Below are 13,592 nucleotides of genomic sequence, written 5' to 3' on the forward strand. Positions count from 1 at the left end.
GCATTTAAATGCTCTGGTTTTCTACCTTAGTCACTGGAGATTTTTATTCTGACGGAGGGGACACTCAATCCTCATGACCCTCTTCTCTAAACTGTCTGGCTGAAACTGTTCTCTTCATCATTATCGGGAGTTGTCCATCTTAGCCCATCCTACAGCCCCAAACTAGCTATTTACAATGCATTTATATTTATATTTACAACAGTTATGGAAATCATGAAATCTCAGTCTACTGTATTATTAACAGTTTTACTAGCAAGTACTACATACATGTATGTATACACACACAAATATCACCACAGAAACAAAACATCTGAAAGACCATTATTCATAGACCTTAGCATTTTGCTTATTGAAACATGGACACAAGATGTTAAGTGAAATCCCTTGATGTCTCAGACCACTACCACTGTGGTATCTTCTTGACCCAGGAGTTAATATGATGACAGCCATGAAATGATAGAATTGGTTTTTTGACGATGGACAACTCCCTCTCTTTCTATTTGGTGTCCTTGGTCATTTCTGTTTTTTAGAATTTTTCAGACAATTTAATTTCACATTTTTTTCTTCAAACCATTGAGAAACATTCTCCCCAAAGCTGTTTTTTCCACTTTGGTCATTCAACAAATCTCCAACTAGGGTGAGACCTCAACCCCCTATAACAGTCCTCAGTGCTCACAAGGCATGAAGCTGCCTACACATCAGACGCTTGCTCAGCATCAGGACCAAGTTTCCCGGGGGAAGGCTCCAGTATGGCAATCATATTGAGTCTCTTCCTCCCTTATATAACTACCCTAATAATTGGGCATACTGGGAAATTGCATACCTGATTGTGACTTACAATGAATATATTATGAAAGAAGGTGGAGATTCTGGAGTTGAGGGGTGTTTTTCTTTGATCATTGAAAACTATGTTGTAGAAAACAAGAACTTTTATGCCATAGTAACCACTAGGGTTAGTTCCTATTCTGTGATGAGGCTTATGTTGAAAAGCATATGGAAAGAGTTGAATGCAGAAAACAAATGGGTGTTTTCAAGGTCAGAAAGAGTAGATTTGAGTGCCTAATGTGTGTGTGTGTGTGTGTGTGTGTGTGTGTGTGTGTGTGTGTGTATGTGTGTGTGTGTGTGGAGGATGTGTGTGTGTATGTAGGATGTGTGTGTGTATGTGTGTGTGTGTGTAGTGCATTTGTGTTTGTTTGTGTATGAATGAAGAAAACAAATTTCGAAAAGACTAAATGTCAGCACCTTTCAAGATTTCCAGGAACAACTTGGAGGTCTCAGCTAAATGAACGTCACCTTTGTCTCCTTCAGGATGGAGATTTAAAGTCATTATTAGCATCAATAAATGTAAACATATATTATCTCCTAGTCTTATGAGCTGAGATATGTTAGCCCTTGATCTCTTCATATGTGTGGGTTCACTGGCTAAAATAAAGACATACATGAATGGGCACTACTTACATATACATAGTCTGATAGGATATGAATTATAAAAATTAAGTAAAATACAACACAATGTGATACGTGTAAAAATGAAATAAAGCACAGGTATTTGGGCATACATAGGAGAAGGTTGATACAGTAGATTGGGAGAATTAGAGATGTTTTCCTATAAGGGATAACTCTTGTCCCCAAGTCTTAACCAATAAATTGGAACTAATGAGGCAAAAGAGGTGTTGCTTACAGATACAGTATGCTGGTGCCAAGGGTTTAAATAAAGTTTATTTAGGTATTCATCTCATGACTAAACATCACAAAGCAAACAAGGTATGTGAATTAACAAAGTAGATGATTTCAGGTTAGAACGCACTGACCAAGGCACAATTACTTCCTTGTAAATGTTACTTACTTCTAGGTTTAAAAACCTTAAAAATATTTTAAAAATTTACATGGCATGTGTGTCTGTATGGGGGACATGTCCATGAGCCTATGTATCTATGGGGGCAAAAAGAAGGAGATAGATTCCTTGGTGCTTGAGTTAAAGTTAGGATCTGTGTAGTGGGTAGCTGTTCCAGCTATGACCTTGAAGCACCACCCCAGTGAGGCAGCTGGTAACTGCCACACCTACCTAGAACCTGCCCCTGGGGCATGGCCAGGACAAGAGCCCTTAAGACCCCAGATCTGGACATGCAGGCCCTCTTGGTTCCTTGTGATCCTGGATGCTGGATGTTAGACTGAGCAGAGTTCTCCCAAGAACCCCTCTGGACTGCACCTCACTTCTCCCAGATCCTGTAACCAATCCCTTTACTGGCTGTAAGTTACCCCCAAATAAACCTTTTAACTATGTGGAGTTGCCTTGTTAAATCCCCACATTAGAGTTGCCTGATGAGGGTGCTAAGATCTGAACTTGGGTCCTCTGCAAGAGCACTGTGTGCTCTTAACCACTGAGCCATCTCCAGACCCCTTATTCTTATGTTAACAGGCCAGCCTCTGCTATATAATAGGTACATTTGGATTGTAAATTAATACCATGGGATTCAGTCAGTGACTGAAAGGAATATCTTGCTTTCCCGAGAGGTAAAGAGTTATGAAGTCATATTTCATAATGTTGGTGAAAATGTTTAATAACAGGAATGAGCCCCGAGATGATTTTTCTGGACAAATTTTCTACTCTGACCCAGAAAGGTGCTCTGTTACCTTTAATGAGAATAGGATGCTTTTCACAGTCATCCCATAAAGCACCTGATTTAATTTACTGTGCAAACCATTAGCCTCTGCAATAGCTATTTCAGTAGGTTGTGAGAGTGTAAACAATGTCTCCTTTTCCCTGCAAAAGGTCCGTATGCAGTTCTGCCTATCAAGAGATGGAGATTTTTACCCTTTGAGCCTGGCATGGCTTTATGAACCGTCTGGTCCAAGAACCGTTAACACCCCTGATTCCAGCAGACACTTGGAAAGTGCATTGACTTCAAGGTCTCCCCTTCTGGTGCACAACTTTACAGGTCTTCACCAGTTTGTGACTGCCAAAAGGCTTAGTTACTCTCAACACTCTTTTCAGCCAGGGGCCACACAGTGAGAGAGGAGATGAACTGCTGGATGGCTGAAGAAGCCCAATGGAGTCCAGGTGAACTTCCTACCTGAGCTCCAGCTGAACATAGATAGCCAACCCACAGCAACATGACCCAAATCAACGACAGGGCAATTGTATGATCTCAGTGCCTTTTCCACATTATTTTTGTGAAGCAAACCATTTTTTTTTCCTGGTCTTGAAGCCGTGTCTCTTGCATGTATGTGTGCTATGTTACATGTGTTGGGTACTCTGCTACCTACAGCGAGACTGAAAGTTAATGAAGTATGTGCGTCACTTTGGAGTATATGGAGTGAGTTTTGTGCTTCTGTTTATCCACCTGATCATATCAAACAATGATATAAATGTTTAAACAATGTATTTAAAAAATTAAACTGGGTGTGTTGGTACATACTGTTAATGTCAGCACTTGGGAGGCCAAAACGTGTGGATCTCTGAGAGTTCAAGGCCAGTCTGGTCTATATAGTGAGACTGCCCCCCCCCCAATCCCAGCAAGTGGGAAAACCCCCTTAATCCCTAGAAATTGAGCTGAGTGCAGTGGTGTATGCAAGAAATACTGGCACTAGAGAAGATGAGGAAGACAGATCATATTTGAAGCTTGCCTGGCTTCTATAGTCATTATCCTGGGCAACTTGGCAAAGCACTGTATTTTGCTAAAAAGAAAGAAAAAAAAAAAAACCCAATCTGGGGCAGTGATAAAGAACTTGCTGAGCATGTGCAAGGTCTGGAGTTGGTACCCACCAGGCATCTTTAGAGAAGACGGAAATTAGGGTGGAGACAACAGAAGTAAGAAAGGACAGGACAAATGGTTGCCCTGTAGGTTGCCTGCTTTACGAGTTTACTGGGATTCTCTTAAATATCACGATGCCCAGAAGAACACACACAGGGGGAATCGGGACTCCTTTTTCTTCTCTCTTTCTGTCTCTTTTCCTTGGAGATGCATCTGCATTCTTACACGTTTTGTTAGTGGCCTTTCAGAATCCAGGTCCGAATGATGTCGATGTCATACGGAAGACAGAATTTTTTAGTGGCTGGGGGAAGGGACCACGGGGCGGGGGGAGACTCTGAATAAAAACATACAAAAACTAAAATCACCCCTCGCTTTTGATTTGGCCGGCCTGGTTTGCCCCCTACTGCCTCATTTTCTTCATCTCATCTGTTTTATTGGATGTTGTGAGGATTTGAGATGCGGGTTGAGATAACCTATAAAGCTTCTACCAGAGACTTAAAGCCTTGGCTCCTAAAATCTCCACAACAGCTGAGCGGAGTGTGCAGCGGTGTGTGCCCTACCTTAAACAGCGTTCGTTTTTAAGTCCACCCTGCTAAAGGACACAGCCTTTCTCTTCCTAGATATTTACTTATGAGAACTGAAAGCAGATTGACTGAAGGAATCCTCCACAGATGTCCTTCGTGGCTTTGTCGTATTCCCAAACCGGAATTAACACAAGAGGCGCCCGTCAAATATTTAGTATTACTACCCAGACGTAAGGCAGGGCTGTTCTGTGGTTGCAGTGGCGCTGGTGAATCTCAGTGTAATTATGCTGATGGAAAGAAGCTGTGGGGGGTAGGGTGGGGTGGGGAAGACACGCCACATGATTCAATTTATAAAATCTGTAGTTTAGGCAGGCCGTTGCAGTCCGGTGTTCTTCAGGAGAAGAGTTTTAAAGGCAGAAAGAAGAACACCTGTAGTAACAACACTGTGAGTTCTCAGAACTCGGTGAGTTATGACGGAATTGTGGTTAAATTCAGCATTTAAAGAAGTCACCTTTTTTTTCTTCCATAAAGTAGAGGAAGCAGAAAGTCTAACTAAATAGATGGTAGATTATCAACCTTGGAGTTCTGTTCAAGAAGATGAGTGTTTAACCTTTTGCTCCTTTTGGAAGGAATGCAGAAGATTTTGTTTCAGAGTCCTGATTTCAACACCTCGATCTGAAAGTTATTTGGACCTATTTGCTTGGAGGTTTAGAGAAAGCACAAAGGTGTTAGAAAATTTCAGCATCATTAGGTGTTGGATGAGGAGCCACAGACGAGGAACTTCTGTTGTATTTTGTAATTATACATTTATTCTCTTTACTTTTTCATATGCTTGTAAAAACACAGTGGGCTAAGTTGGAAAAAGTACAATCAAACATCCCATGTTTTAACAACAGAAGTAAACATGATAAAAATTACAGGTTTTCATGAAATCACAAAGGCCCTGTGAACTAGAAACTAGAAAGATGATAAATCATGCCTTTTACTCCTCGTGGGGGAAGGCCGATATTCTGAAGATGTTGAGATGGTTTTAATACTAGTGCAGAGTCCAGAGTTTCCATGTCATTCTTGCTCAGAACCTATGACTGCTGGAGAGAGTGGAGAGAAAAGTATTGTAAGATTTGCAATGAAGTAGTGGCAAGTAGTTAAAAAAAATAAACTTTGTTCCCTCAGGAAACGAGTTACCATGTGATTGAGAGCAAATAAAAATTTTTGAATCATAAGGGACAATGGTCTTTTGAAAGAGGTCATTTGAAGGTATGTAGGAAACAAATGATTGTCATGCCCTGGAGTGATCTATTAAAATTCAAGACCCTCTATGATTTTGTTTTGGATTCACATTTGAAATTGCTTCAGAAGGAATTCATTGTTTTTCTTTAAGACTATGCTAAGCACAATTTTCAAGTTAGAATAGAGTAAGTACAAAAATTCAAAATAGATGGAAAAATGTTTAATCACAACCTAAATACATATTCTATAATTGAAAATACAGAAACGTGTAAAGCAAGCCTCCTGCTAAATTACAAGGCTCACAAAATCTAACTATCAAAGTTACAGGTGGACCCACTTTAATCTTGGCTGACGCAACAAAACCTTTGTATAAAATCTGCAGGAACACTTTATTAAAATAGTGCTCCCAACTTAATTTAATTACCCAAAATGCTTTAGATAGAAAATATGGCTAAATTACTAAGCATGTTACCATAAAACAATTAACCAAAACATATTCCCTAGTTCTTCGTAAATATGGTAATAAGTACTAGTTTATGGCTGGTGGAAAGAATTATGCTAACCTTTCAATGATTCAGGGCTATGAAAACACAAAAGCTTAGACCTGGAAAGAATTTAGCCATCTTGAAAAATTAGCCTAGCTGAACAAGAGGAGTCAATTAAAGACAAGATCCTCGAGTGAGGATTGGGTAAGGTCTCCCGAGTCAGCATTTTCTTTTTTGTGTCTAAGTCTCTTATTTACTCAGTTTTTCATATCCTAACCACTAGGTTAAAGTCTTGTCATTTATAAACACGATCAAAATGAGCTTGAGTCTAAGAAGGCTTTGCATGCGGGATCTTAGGTACACTGTAACAAGACCCAGTTGGGCCAAACCTTAAGGACATGACCTTTTAGGGTCTTGCTATGAAATTTCTGGAAACATCAGGAGATTCCTTTAGCAATGAATATGCTGGCATGGGATTGTCCAGAAAAATCTTACCTTTAAATCCACCCGAGTTTGGAAGTTGTAGAAATGCCAAATTCTCTGGAATCGGATAGGATTTTCTTTTTTATTTGTAGGAAAAAAAAAATATATAGAGGGAGTCCCAGGGCTAACCAGCCAAGCGTTCTAATTCAGTTTTCCCGCTAGAGGGAGACATAGTCCAGCATTTGTAGCGTTCGCCTCGTCTTTTCACTGTGTTTTTCTGCAGGAAGGTAGTTTGCCCTCCACAGCTGCAGCCACTGTTGACAGAAGTGGGAGAGAGAGAGAGATAGGGAGTCCAAAGCCTCCGGGTCCCGTCATCCCGTTTTACTGCTTAACCCACCCTGGAGTGTCAGAACCCATCTCTCGCTGCCTGCTCAGTGTTTTTGGTACAGTGGGACCAGTCGCTCCTTAATGCGGTCGTCAGCCAGCTAGCTGAGTGGAACCGGGGGTCTCGGGTGGACCAGCGGGGTTTTCTGCGGCTTGGGGTGACTTTCTAACACCATCACTAGTGTCTTTTGACAGTACAACGCCCGCGGTGGGGCTCGGAGAGGAGGAGCCTCTGATTGCTCTCGGCGGCTGCTTCTTTTTCCTCCTGGTGATCTGGATTTGTTTCCTTGGGCCCCTCCCCTCGCTCCCTTCTTTCTCACTCCCGCCTTGAGCGAAGAAGAAGCGACAGACACACACACACACACACACACACACACACACACACACACACACACACACACACACGCAGGAGTCGGAGCCTGGAACTCGCACCTCCGCGCACTCGTGCCTGCTGGGGGGCGCGGGGAGGGGGGTGCAGCAGAGGGTTCCCTTCCCGGGAGCCCACGATGCCTTAGCGCGGCCGCGGGTGGACCGCGAGGAGCTCCGGCCGCCTGCGCTGGGAGGCGGGGGCGCGGGGCTGCCGCTGGCCAGGAGTTGCTGCTAAGTGGACTGGGAGTCGACGGGCGGCGGCGCCCAGGTGTCGGAGGAGAGGGGCACCGGCGGGGACCTGGGTGCGAGCTGCGGGAACGCGGACGCCTCGCCGGAGGGGACGGCGGCGGCGGCGGCGGCGGCTGAGCGCAGAGCAGAGCAGAGCAGAGCTGAGCCGAGCCGGCGAGCCTGCTCAGAACCGGGTCCACACCGGAGCCTGAGCGATCCAGGGAGAGCCGGGCCACTCGAGGAGTTTTGCACCGCGGAGGCTGCTCTTGCTGAAGGTGAATCATCGCGTCCAATTGCCTTTCCCCAGAGAGAACCCGGGGGAGGGCGGGCGAGGGGGGGGAGGGTGGGGGGACGTGTGAGCGCGCGCGTGTGTGTGAAAAGGAGAGACGACGCGGGGCGAGAGGAGGGGAAGGAAAAAAAAAAAAGAAAGTCTTTCGCTCGCCGCTGAAAGCAAACAAACCGGGAGATGGAATAAGAGCGGCGATCGCTGGCTGGAGCCCGCCTGGATCTTCTTCGCAGCACTCGCCGGAGCGGAGCGCACCGGGCGCATCGCCGCCGAGGAACGCCGCCGGGCGACCGCGGGGCGCCGCCGGGGGGCCGCGGAGACTTTGGCTTCTCCCTTCCCGCCCCTCCTGGGTCAACAAACCTTTTGATTACTTTGACACTGTGGGGTAAAGAAGAGAGACCAGAGACCGGCCTCGCGCGCTTGCACCTCTCACTTGCTTCGGGGAGGGGAACACCCCCCCACCCCCAGCTTGTATGTGAAAGATACTGCGGAGACCCCCCCTTTTTTTTAAGCCTTCGGAGGAGGCGGCACCCACGCGCGCACCCGGGGTCACGCTCGCTCGCACACACCGGCCGGACTTCAGGTCCCTATGCCCCTGGATGGTGCCCGCGGACCGGCATCTCCGAAGCGATGCATGAGCGGTAAGGCTGGCGTCGGCCCGCGGAAGCTACAGGACCATCGCTAGGTGCTGCCGCCACCGGGACGCCCGGCTGCAGGTAGGTGCGAGCCGCGCCTTCGGGAACCTTCCCGGGTTGGAGAGTGGGGGCGCGGTGGGCTTTGGGGACCCCAGTGGCCACGCGAGGACCGTGCGCCCCCGCAGCCCGCGTGGTCACATCTCTTCCCTCGGCTTCCTCGAGGGCCCGGGGCAGAAAGGAGCTCGGCCCCGGGAGACCAAGATGAGGGTAGATGCGGTCCCGCAGCCCGCTCCCCTCCCCTCCCCACTTCCCCCCCAGCGGACGGTGAACACAGGGGCGGAGAACAAGGGACCACCGGAGGGGGAACCGAGCCATGACAGGAGGCTTGGGGAGCAGGGTCCTCCCTTCCTTATTTCAGAAGGCGAGAGACCCAGGCGAGGACCCAAGTGGGGTTTAATTGGCTCGCTCACCAGACCTGGCTGGTGAGCATTTGAGACTTTTCACAAGGAGTTGGGGAGGAAAGGGGGGGGGGTAGGGGTGGGCTTCGCAATCAAGGAAGAAATCAATGAAGACGGATGATGACCCACGGAACACGGCAGGTCGCCTGTCTGGAATACCTACTTTCTGTCCACTTCTGACTAGTTAATTCTCAGGCCTGTCTGCAGCGGGTGGGCGTTTCCGTGGGGGCTATTGCTTCCTCCCTTCACCTTTAACTATTTCCATCAAGAATCGCGATCATAAGTTCCGGAGCCTCACCCGCTTAAAGGTTCCTTTCGCTCTGGCAACAGACTCGTTATGACCGAATGAAACAGCTTTTTGTAAAGGCTACAACAAGAGAGCTTTCGTAAAGGATCTTTCAATGAACAGCTTTCAGGAAGGGAAAAAAGGCGCAGCTCTGGGGGGCGGGGGACTAATCTAATGGCTTTTCATTTCTTTCTGGGCAGATGCCTTCCACATCTTGTCAGTAGCACAGGTTTTTCTGCCCACCTGCTTTGCTGCGTCCCCCCCCCCCCCCCCCCTGCGCGCTTTAAAAGGCTAGGTGTCTACCAAGAGGTGTCTTCAGGCCGATGGATGGCTCTATGCCATTAGTAGGCAAATGCCACATTTCCAGAAACTGCTTTTGCAAAGGCAAAGTTTGAGGTCTGTCGTCCTATTTCTTCTGGAGCTGCGGGCTGAGCCATCCGGTCTCCCCTGGAGGAGGTACCATAAGCTCTCCAAGAGCCCTTGGGGGAGACCACACTTTCCCCGTCCAGTATTCCACTTTCTGGCCAGTGTTAAACAATTGCCTGAAGCCTTTGGAATTGAATGTGTAGTTACAACAGTGACCAGCCTCTCCCACCCTGTGCTTGATGAGTTTGTCTCAAGCCAATAAGATAGAGGATAAAACACCCTCCTTTGAATTTCAAAGTCCTTCCTGGGTTTGGAAACAAACAAACCAAAGCTCCTGTCAAACCTCAAACCTATGTTCTTTTCTTTCTCTCTTTCTTTTTTTTATTTCCCTACTCTGAAGAGCACCCTCCCCAAATCACTCAGTGTCTGAGGGTCCTTCTCAGGTTCTAAGGACAGGGTGAATTTCAATGACTGTCAACTGGCTGGTAATTATCTGGTTCCTGTCTGCCCAGGCAGATTGGTGTAGACATCACCCTTCAGACTGTTATCAATTAGCACCTTTAAACTGCTCTATTAGGCGAGGTAACTTAAGACAATTGAGTAATTAATTTAAGGCTTCCATGTGAAGTAATAAAGGAGGTTACTGGCAAAAAAGATTAAACATACATTTGACAGTTTAAAGAATGAGAGCATGAGGGATATTGTCTTTTCCCTGTCCGTGTTTGCACATGTATGCCCAAACTGGTGAGTCCTTTACAATTTCAAAATCGGCACCTAACATCGTCCATTTCCAATAACAGATCAGACACACTTGATTCCTTTCCTACTTCATGCTGTTAGGGATCTCTCCAGTCAATTGTTTGGATCTTGACCTTTTTAGAGTCTTAATTTAAAAAGCCATCAGTAACCACTTACAGGCCATCAGTAACCACACTGAAGCTTCTTTTATTCCAATTTCCCCAATTTCCAGTGCAAACAGCCGGGTTGTATTATTTATATGCATACGGGCTTGAGAGCACTGTCCTTGCAAACCCAGTACTAGGCTCGGGGAGCCTTGTAAGAAGCACACATGGTTTTAGTGTTGCTTATTCAAAACGGCATTTGAAAACCTGAAAGTCTTAAAACAACTGGTGGAAGGAAGGCTTTGGTTATTTTCTTGCCTTTAAAAACAGTAGTTGGGTATGCTTAGCTTCATACTCACATACAGTGCTATTTGATTTATGCTTCTTAAAGGGGAGTCAGGAGACCTTTGTGTAAAAGCAAATACCTATAATAATGGTACAAGTTATGCTGGAAGGCACTGGGTATGTGTGCACGTGTGTAATTTTGAACTGGAAAACACGTTAGCTACTTGAGCAATGACAAACTGGAGGGTAAAGAGCTTGTGGCCCTGAGTCAAAAGGGATACAGTCTGCTTAGACCTTGCATTATCTGCATTAGAGTATTTACTAACCACCAAGTTATAAAATGTGATGACATGGCTGTAAAGAAAGGCCTATTTTTAGACAGAGCCACTTTCCCCTTTTAAAAATTTATAAAGTGATGAAACTTTGGGGTGATAGGACGTTTTCGAGAAGTTATTTGGCCTTATCAGAAATATCTAGTAGTCCTGGATTTAATGGTTGTGGTATAGTGTTTCAATAGCCATCTTCAAAGGTATTTTCATATGGAAATGTGCAATGTACATTTTTAAGGTTGACTTAGCACCAACTGAATCTTATGGCTTACCCCTGTACAGGAAGAGGATAATCTTTGCCTCTCCAGCATTTCCCTGGCATTTCTTATCATGGCTCTCCAAAAATAGTACTGTTGGATCATGTTCAAGCTGAGGTGTAATTGCAAACGGATGGACATTTACTAATAAGATTGGTAATGCATGTCCCAGATGAGGAACTCTCCAAAGTGACAGTGGTTGCTTCTATTGTATTTGAAGAGCTGGAACAATTGAGTGCAAACAGCTCAGTGGCCTCACTTTTAAGTCTGCAGTCTTTTATTAGAGATGCCTCATTAAGTAGCATTATTCAGCAGCTGTTTTGTTCACTGAAAATTCAAGCAAAAATTAGGAACTTTACCATATAATGCAGTTTTGTTTTCTTGGTGGAAAACTATAAATTGATGTGAAAATGAGCGTCTAACGTAGCCTGCTTTGATCTATGCCTGATATTTACAAATGCAGTTCATCAGTCTGTTACTAGTAGGGCTCCATCAAAACAAAGAGAAGAAATTCATTAATACTGACTGCTGCTAGACAGGAAGGCCATGTTGGCTGAATCAACATCATTTGTGGGTTCCTTACTTGTTCAGTGTTTCACTAGATGCATCTTACTTCTTAGTCGCTGATGTTGCGATGCCCTGGAAGAGGGGGATTTACCGTGTTGTTGGGAAATTCTCTGGAACCTTAGCTGGCACACACTGAACTATGTAAACAGTCCATTGATAAAGAAAAGAGCAGGCATTTTAAGTTCGGAGAGCAGTCTGGAATGGTTTGTAGACACGTAGGACCAGCAAACAGACCTGGACGTTTGCTTCTGTTCTGCAGTTATCATGGGACGCTGACATGTTACATGGTTTTCCACGTTGGCGCTGCTATTCATTCAGTACAGTGTGTTTCAGAGTTCTTATCATGAAGTGAAACTACTTATTTTTGTCTTCTTTTTCTTACAGATCTTTAAAGAGGAATAGTCACTTAGAATATGAAGGAAGATGTTTCTTGTGCATTGGGTTTCTATATAATCTCTATATCCATATATATATATATATATATATATATATATATGCACATATTTTTAGTGGTATTCATGTAAAATACTGATTTTGTGCTAAAGGAGGCAAGAAGACTCTATTAAAGGTCTTTATATATCTAGTTTTCCACTAATTTATATGACGACCTATAGCACACCTGCATCTATAGTTTAACAAGATAATTTATAATTAGTTTTACACTTTGATCCATTGTTATATACAGCATACAGATTTTTGTCTACTCTGAGATACTTTTATTGACTAAGTTACAAACACAAAAATATAAAAATCCGTTTTTTACTGTCTGTAGGGGCATCTTGGGAAGCGCTGATTGACCATGGCAGTGAGAATTCCAACACATTTTAAAGCATAGGATATATCTACATATTACTTTATTAAGCATATTCTTCCCCAGTCCCAATGTAAACCTGACTAGTCACATTGAAACATACTATTGTGATTTGTAAATGGTGGTTACAAATCAGCTACCTTGATATTATCCTCACACCTTGTGTTAGAGTTCTAAAACCCACCTACTTTCAATGCGAATATCACATGTATTTGTTGGCTCTCACTGTAATAATAGACACACTATTCACTAGTTCAGTATCAATTTGGCAATTGATTGGCATTGCCATCAGAAAATACACAACCTAGTTTGCTTGAAAATCAGATGGATAGTGAATATATAATCTGCAAGGAGACTGTTCTAATTTGCTTACAATGATCCATAGGAGGCCTGGGATGTAAGTAAGGAATCCAGAGTATACTTGCCTATATTAGATGAAGCCCTGTTAATCTTCTTTCAGTCTCCTAAATTATTCCATAGTAGCTGTAATTGTTTTATGATTTCCCCTGAATGGCCAGTTAGCAAAGGTACATTTCCCTTTTCCCTAGCAATAGCACGTCTAGTCATTCAATTAAATTTATATTTGTATTGCTTTTTCTATGCGGTAGATTTTGGAAACTCCTTACCGTGAGATTCAATAAGGCAATAATGTTGCATTCCAGCAATTACTAAGATGGCAAATTCAGTACTTGACAAAATGGAGACAACCAGCCAAATGCATCTCCTTTGCTCTTAATTGTGGACCTTGCCGAACAAAACTGTACACACAAAACCTAGAGAGCTTCAAGTAGTTTTTGAAATTTGTTTTTCTAAATATTTTCATATTTTTACTTTCCCCCTGCAAACCAGTCAGTGCATAATTGCATGCATGTGAATGGGCAGCTGTGTTGCCCTTTAAAGGTCATACAAGGATTCTAAACCTTCCAATTTGCAGTGTTAATTGCCTATGACCTCCTGTTGCTGCACATGAAGCTTTCTGTTGAGTTTAATAGTTCAGAACAGCACTTTGCTTTCTTTGGTGAGCTAGGCATCTCTTTATCAACAAATACATGTACATATCCATAGTGAATGC

At 44.1% G+C, this 13,592-nt stretch overlaps 2 protein-coding genes across 4 annotated transcripts in view; one reads left to right on the forward strand and one right to left on the reverse strand.

Moving 5' to 3' along the window:
- Window positions 1-5,114: 5,114 nt before the first annotated feature.
- On the reverse strand, window positions 5,115-7,725 carry LOC118571104 (neural Wiskott-Aldrich syndrome protein-like). Its single transcript, XM_036170013.1, has 3 exons — window positions 7,234-7,725; window positions 6,490-6,731; window positions 5,115-5,367 (listed from the first exon to the last, which is right to left on the reverse strand). The coding sequence occupies exons 1-2, from the start codon at window positions 7,680-7,682 to the stop codon at window positions 6,602-6,604; spliced, it is 579 nt and encodes a 192-aa protein (XP_036025906.1). The 5' UTR covers window positions 7,683-7,725; the 3' UTR covers window positions 5,115-5,367; window positions 6,490-6,601.
- Tafa2 (TAFA chemokine like family member 2) overlaps window positions 6,734-13,592 on the forward strand; it is a 442,456-nt gene continuing 435,597 nt past the window's right edge. Inside the window, exon 1 of one of the 3 annotated variants that reach the window (XM_036170015.1) lies at window positions 6,734-8,400. The gene's annotated coding sequence lies outside the window, so the exon portion shown is untranslated. The remainder of the gene's footprint in view (window positions 8,401-13,592) is intronic. The other 2 variants (XM_036170014.1, XM_036170016.1) reach the window with 2 other exon arrangements.

The sequence above is a fragment of the Onychomys torridus genome, chromosome 20, assembly GCF_903995425.1.
Source record: "Onychomys torridus chromosome 20, mOncTor1.1, whole genome shotgun sequence".
NCBI lineage: Eukaryota > Metazoa > Chordata > Mammalia > Rodentia > Cricetidae > Onychomys > Onychomys torridus.

Bases quoted from the DNA above. Each gene is read 5' to 3' on its own strand.
- LOC118571104 (XM_036170013.1), bottom strand. From the start codon at position 7,682: ATGATTCACCTTCAGCAAGAGCAGCCTCCGCGGTGCAAAACTCCTCGA. The intron at 6,732-7,233 runs GTGCGAGTTCCA...TTCTGTCAACAG, and splicing joins GCAGGCACGAGTGCGCGGAG to TGGCTGCAGCTGTGGAGGGC.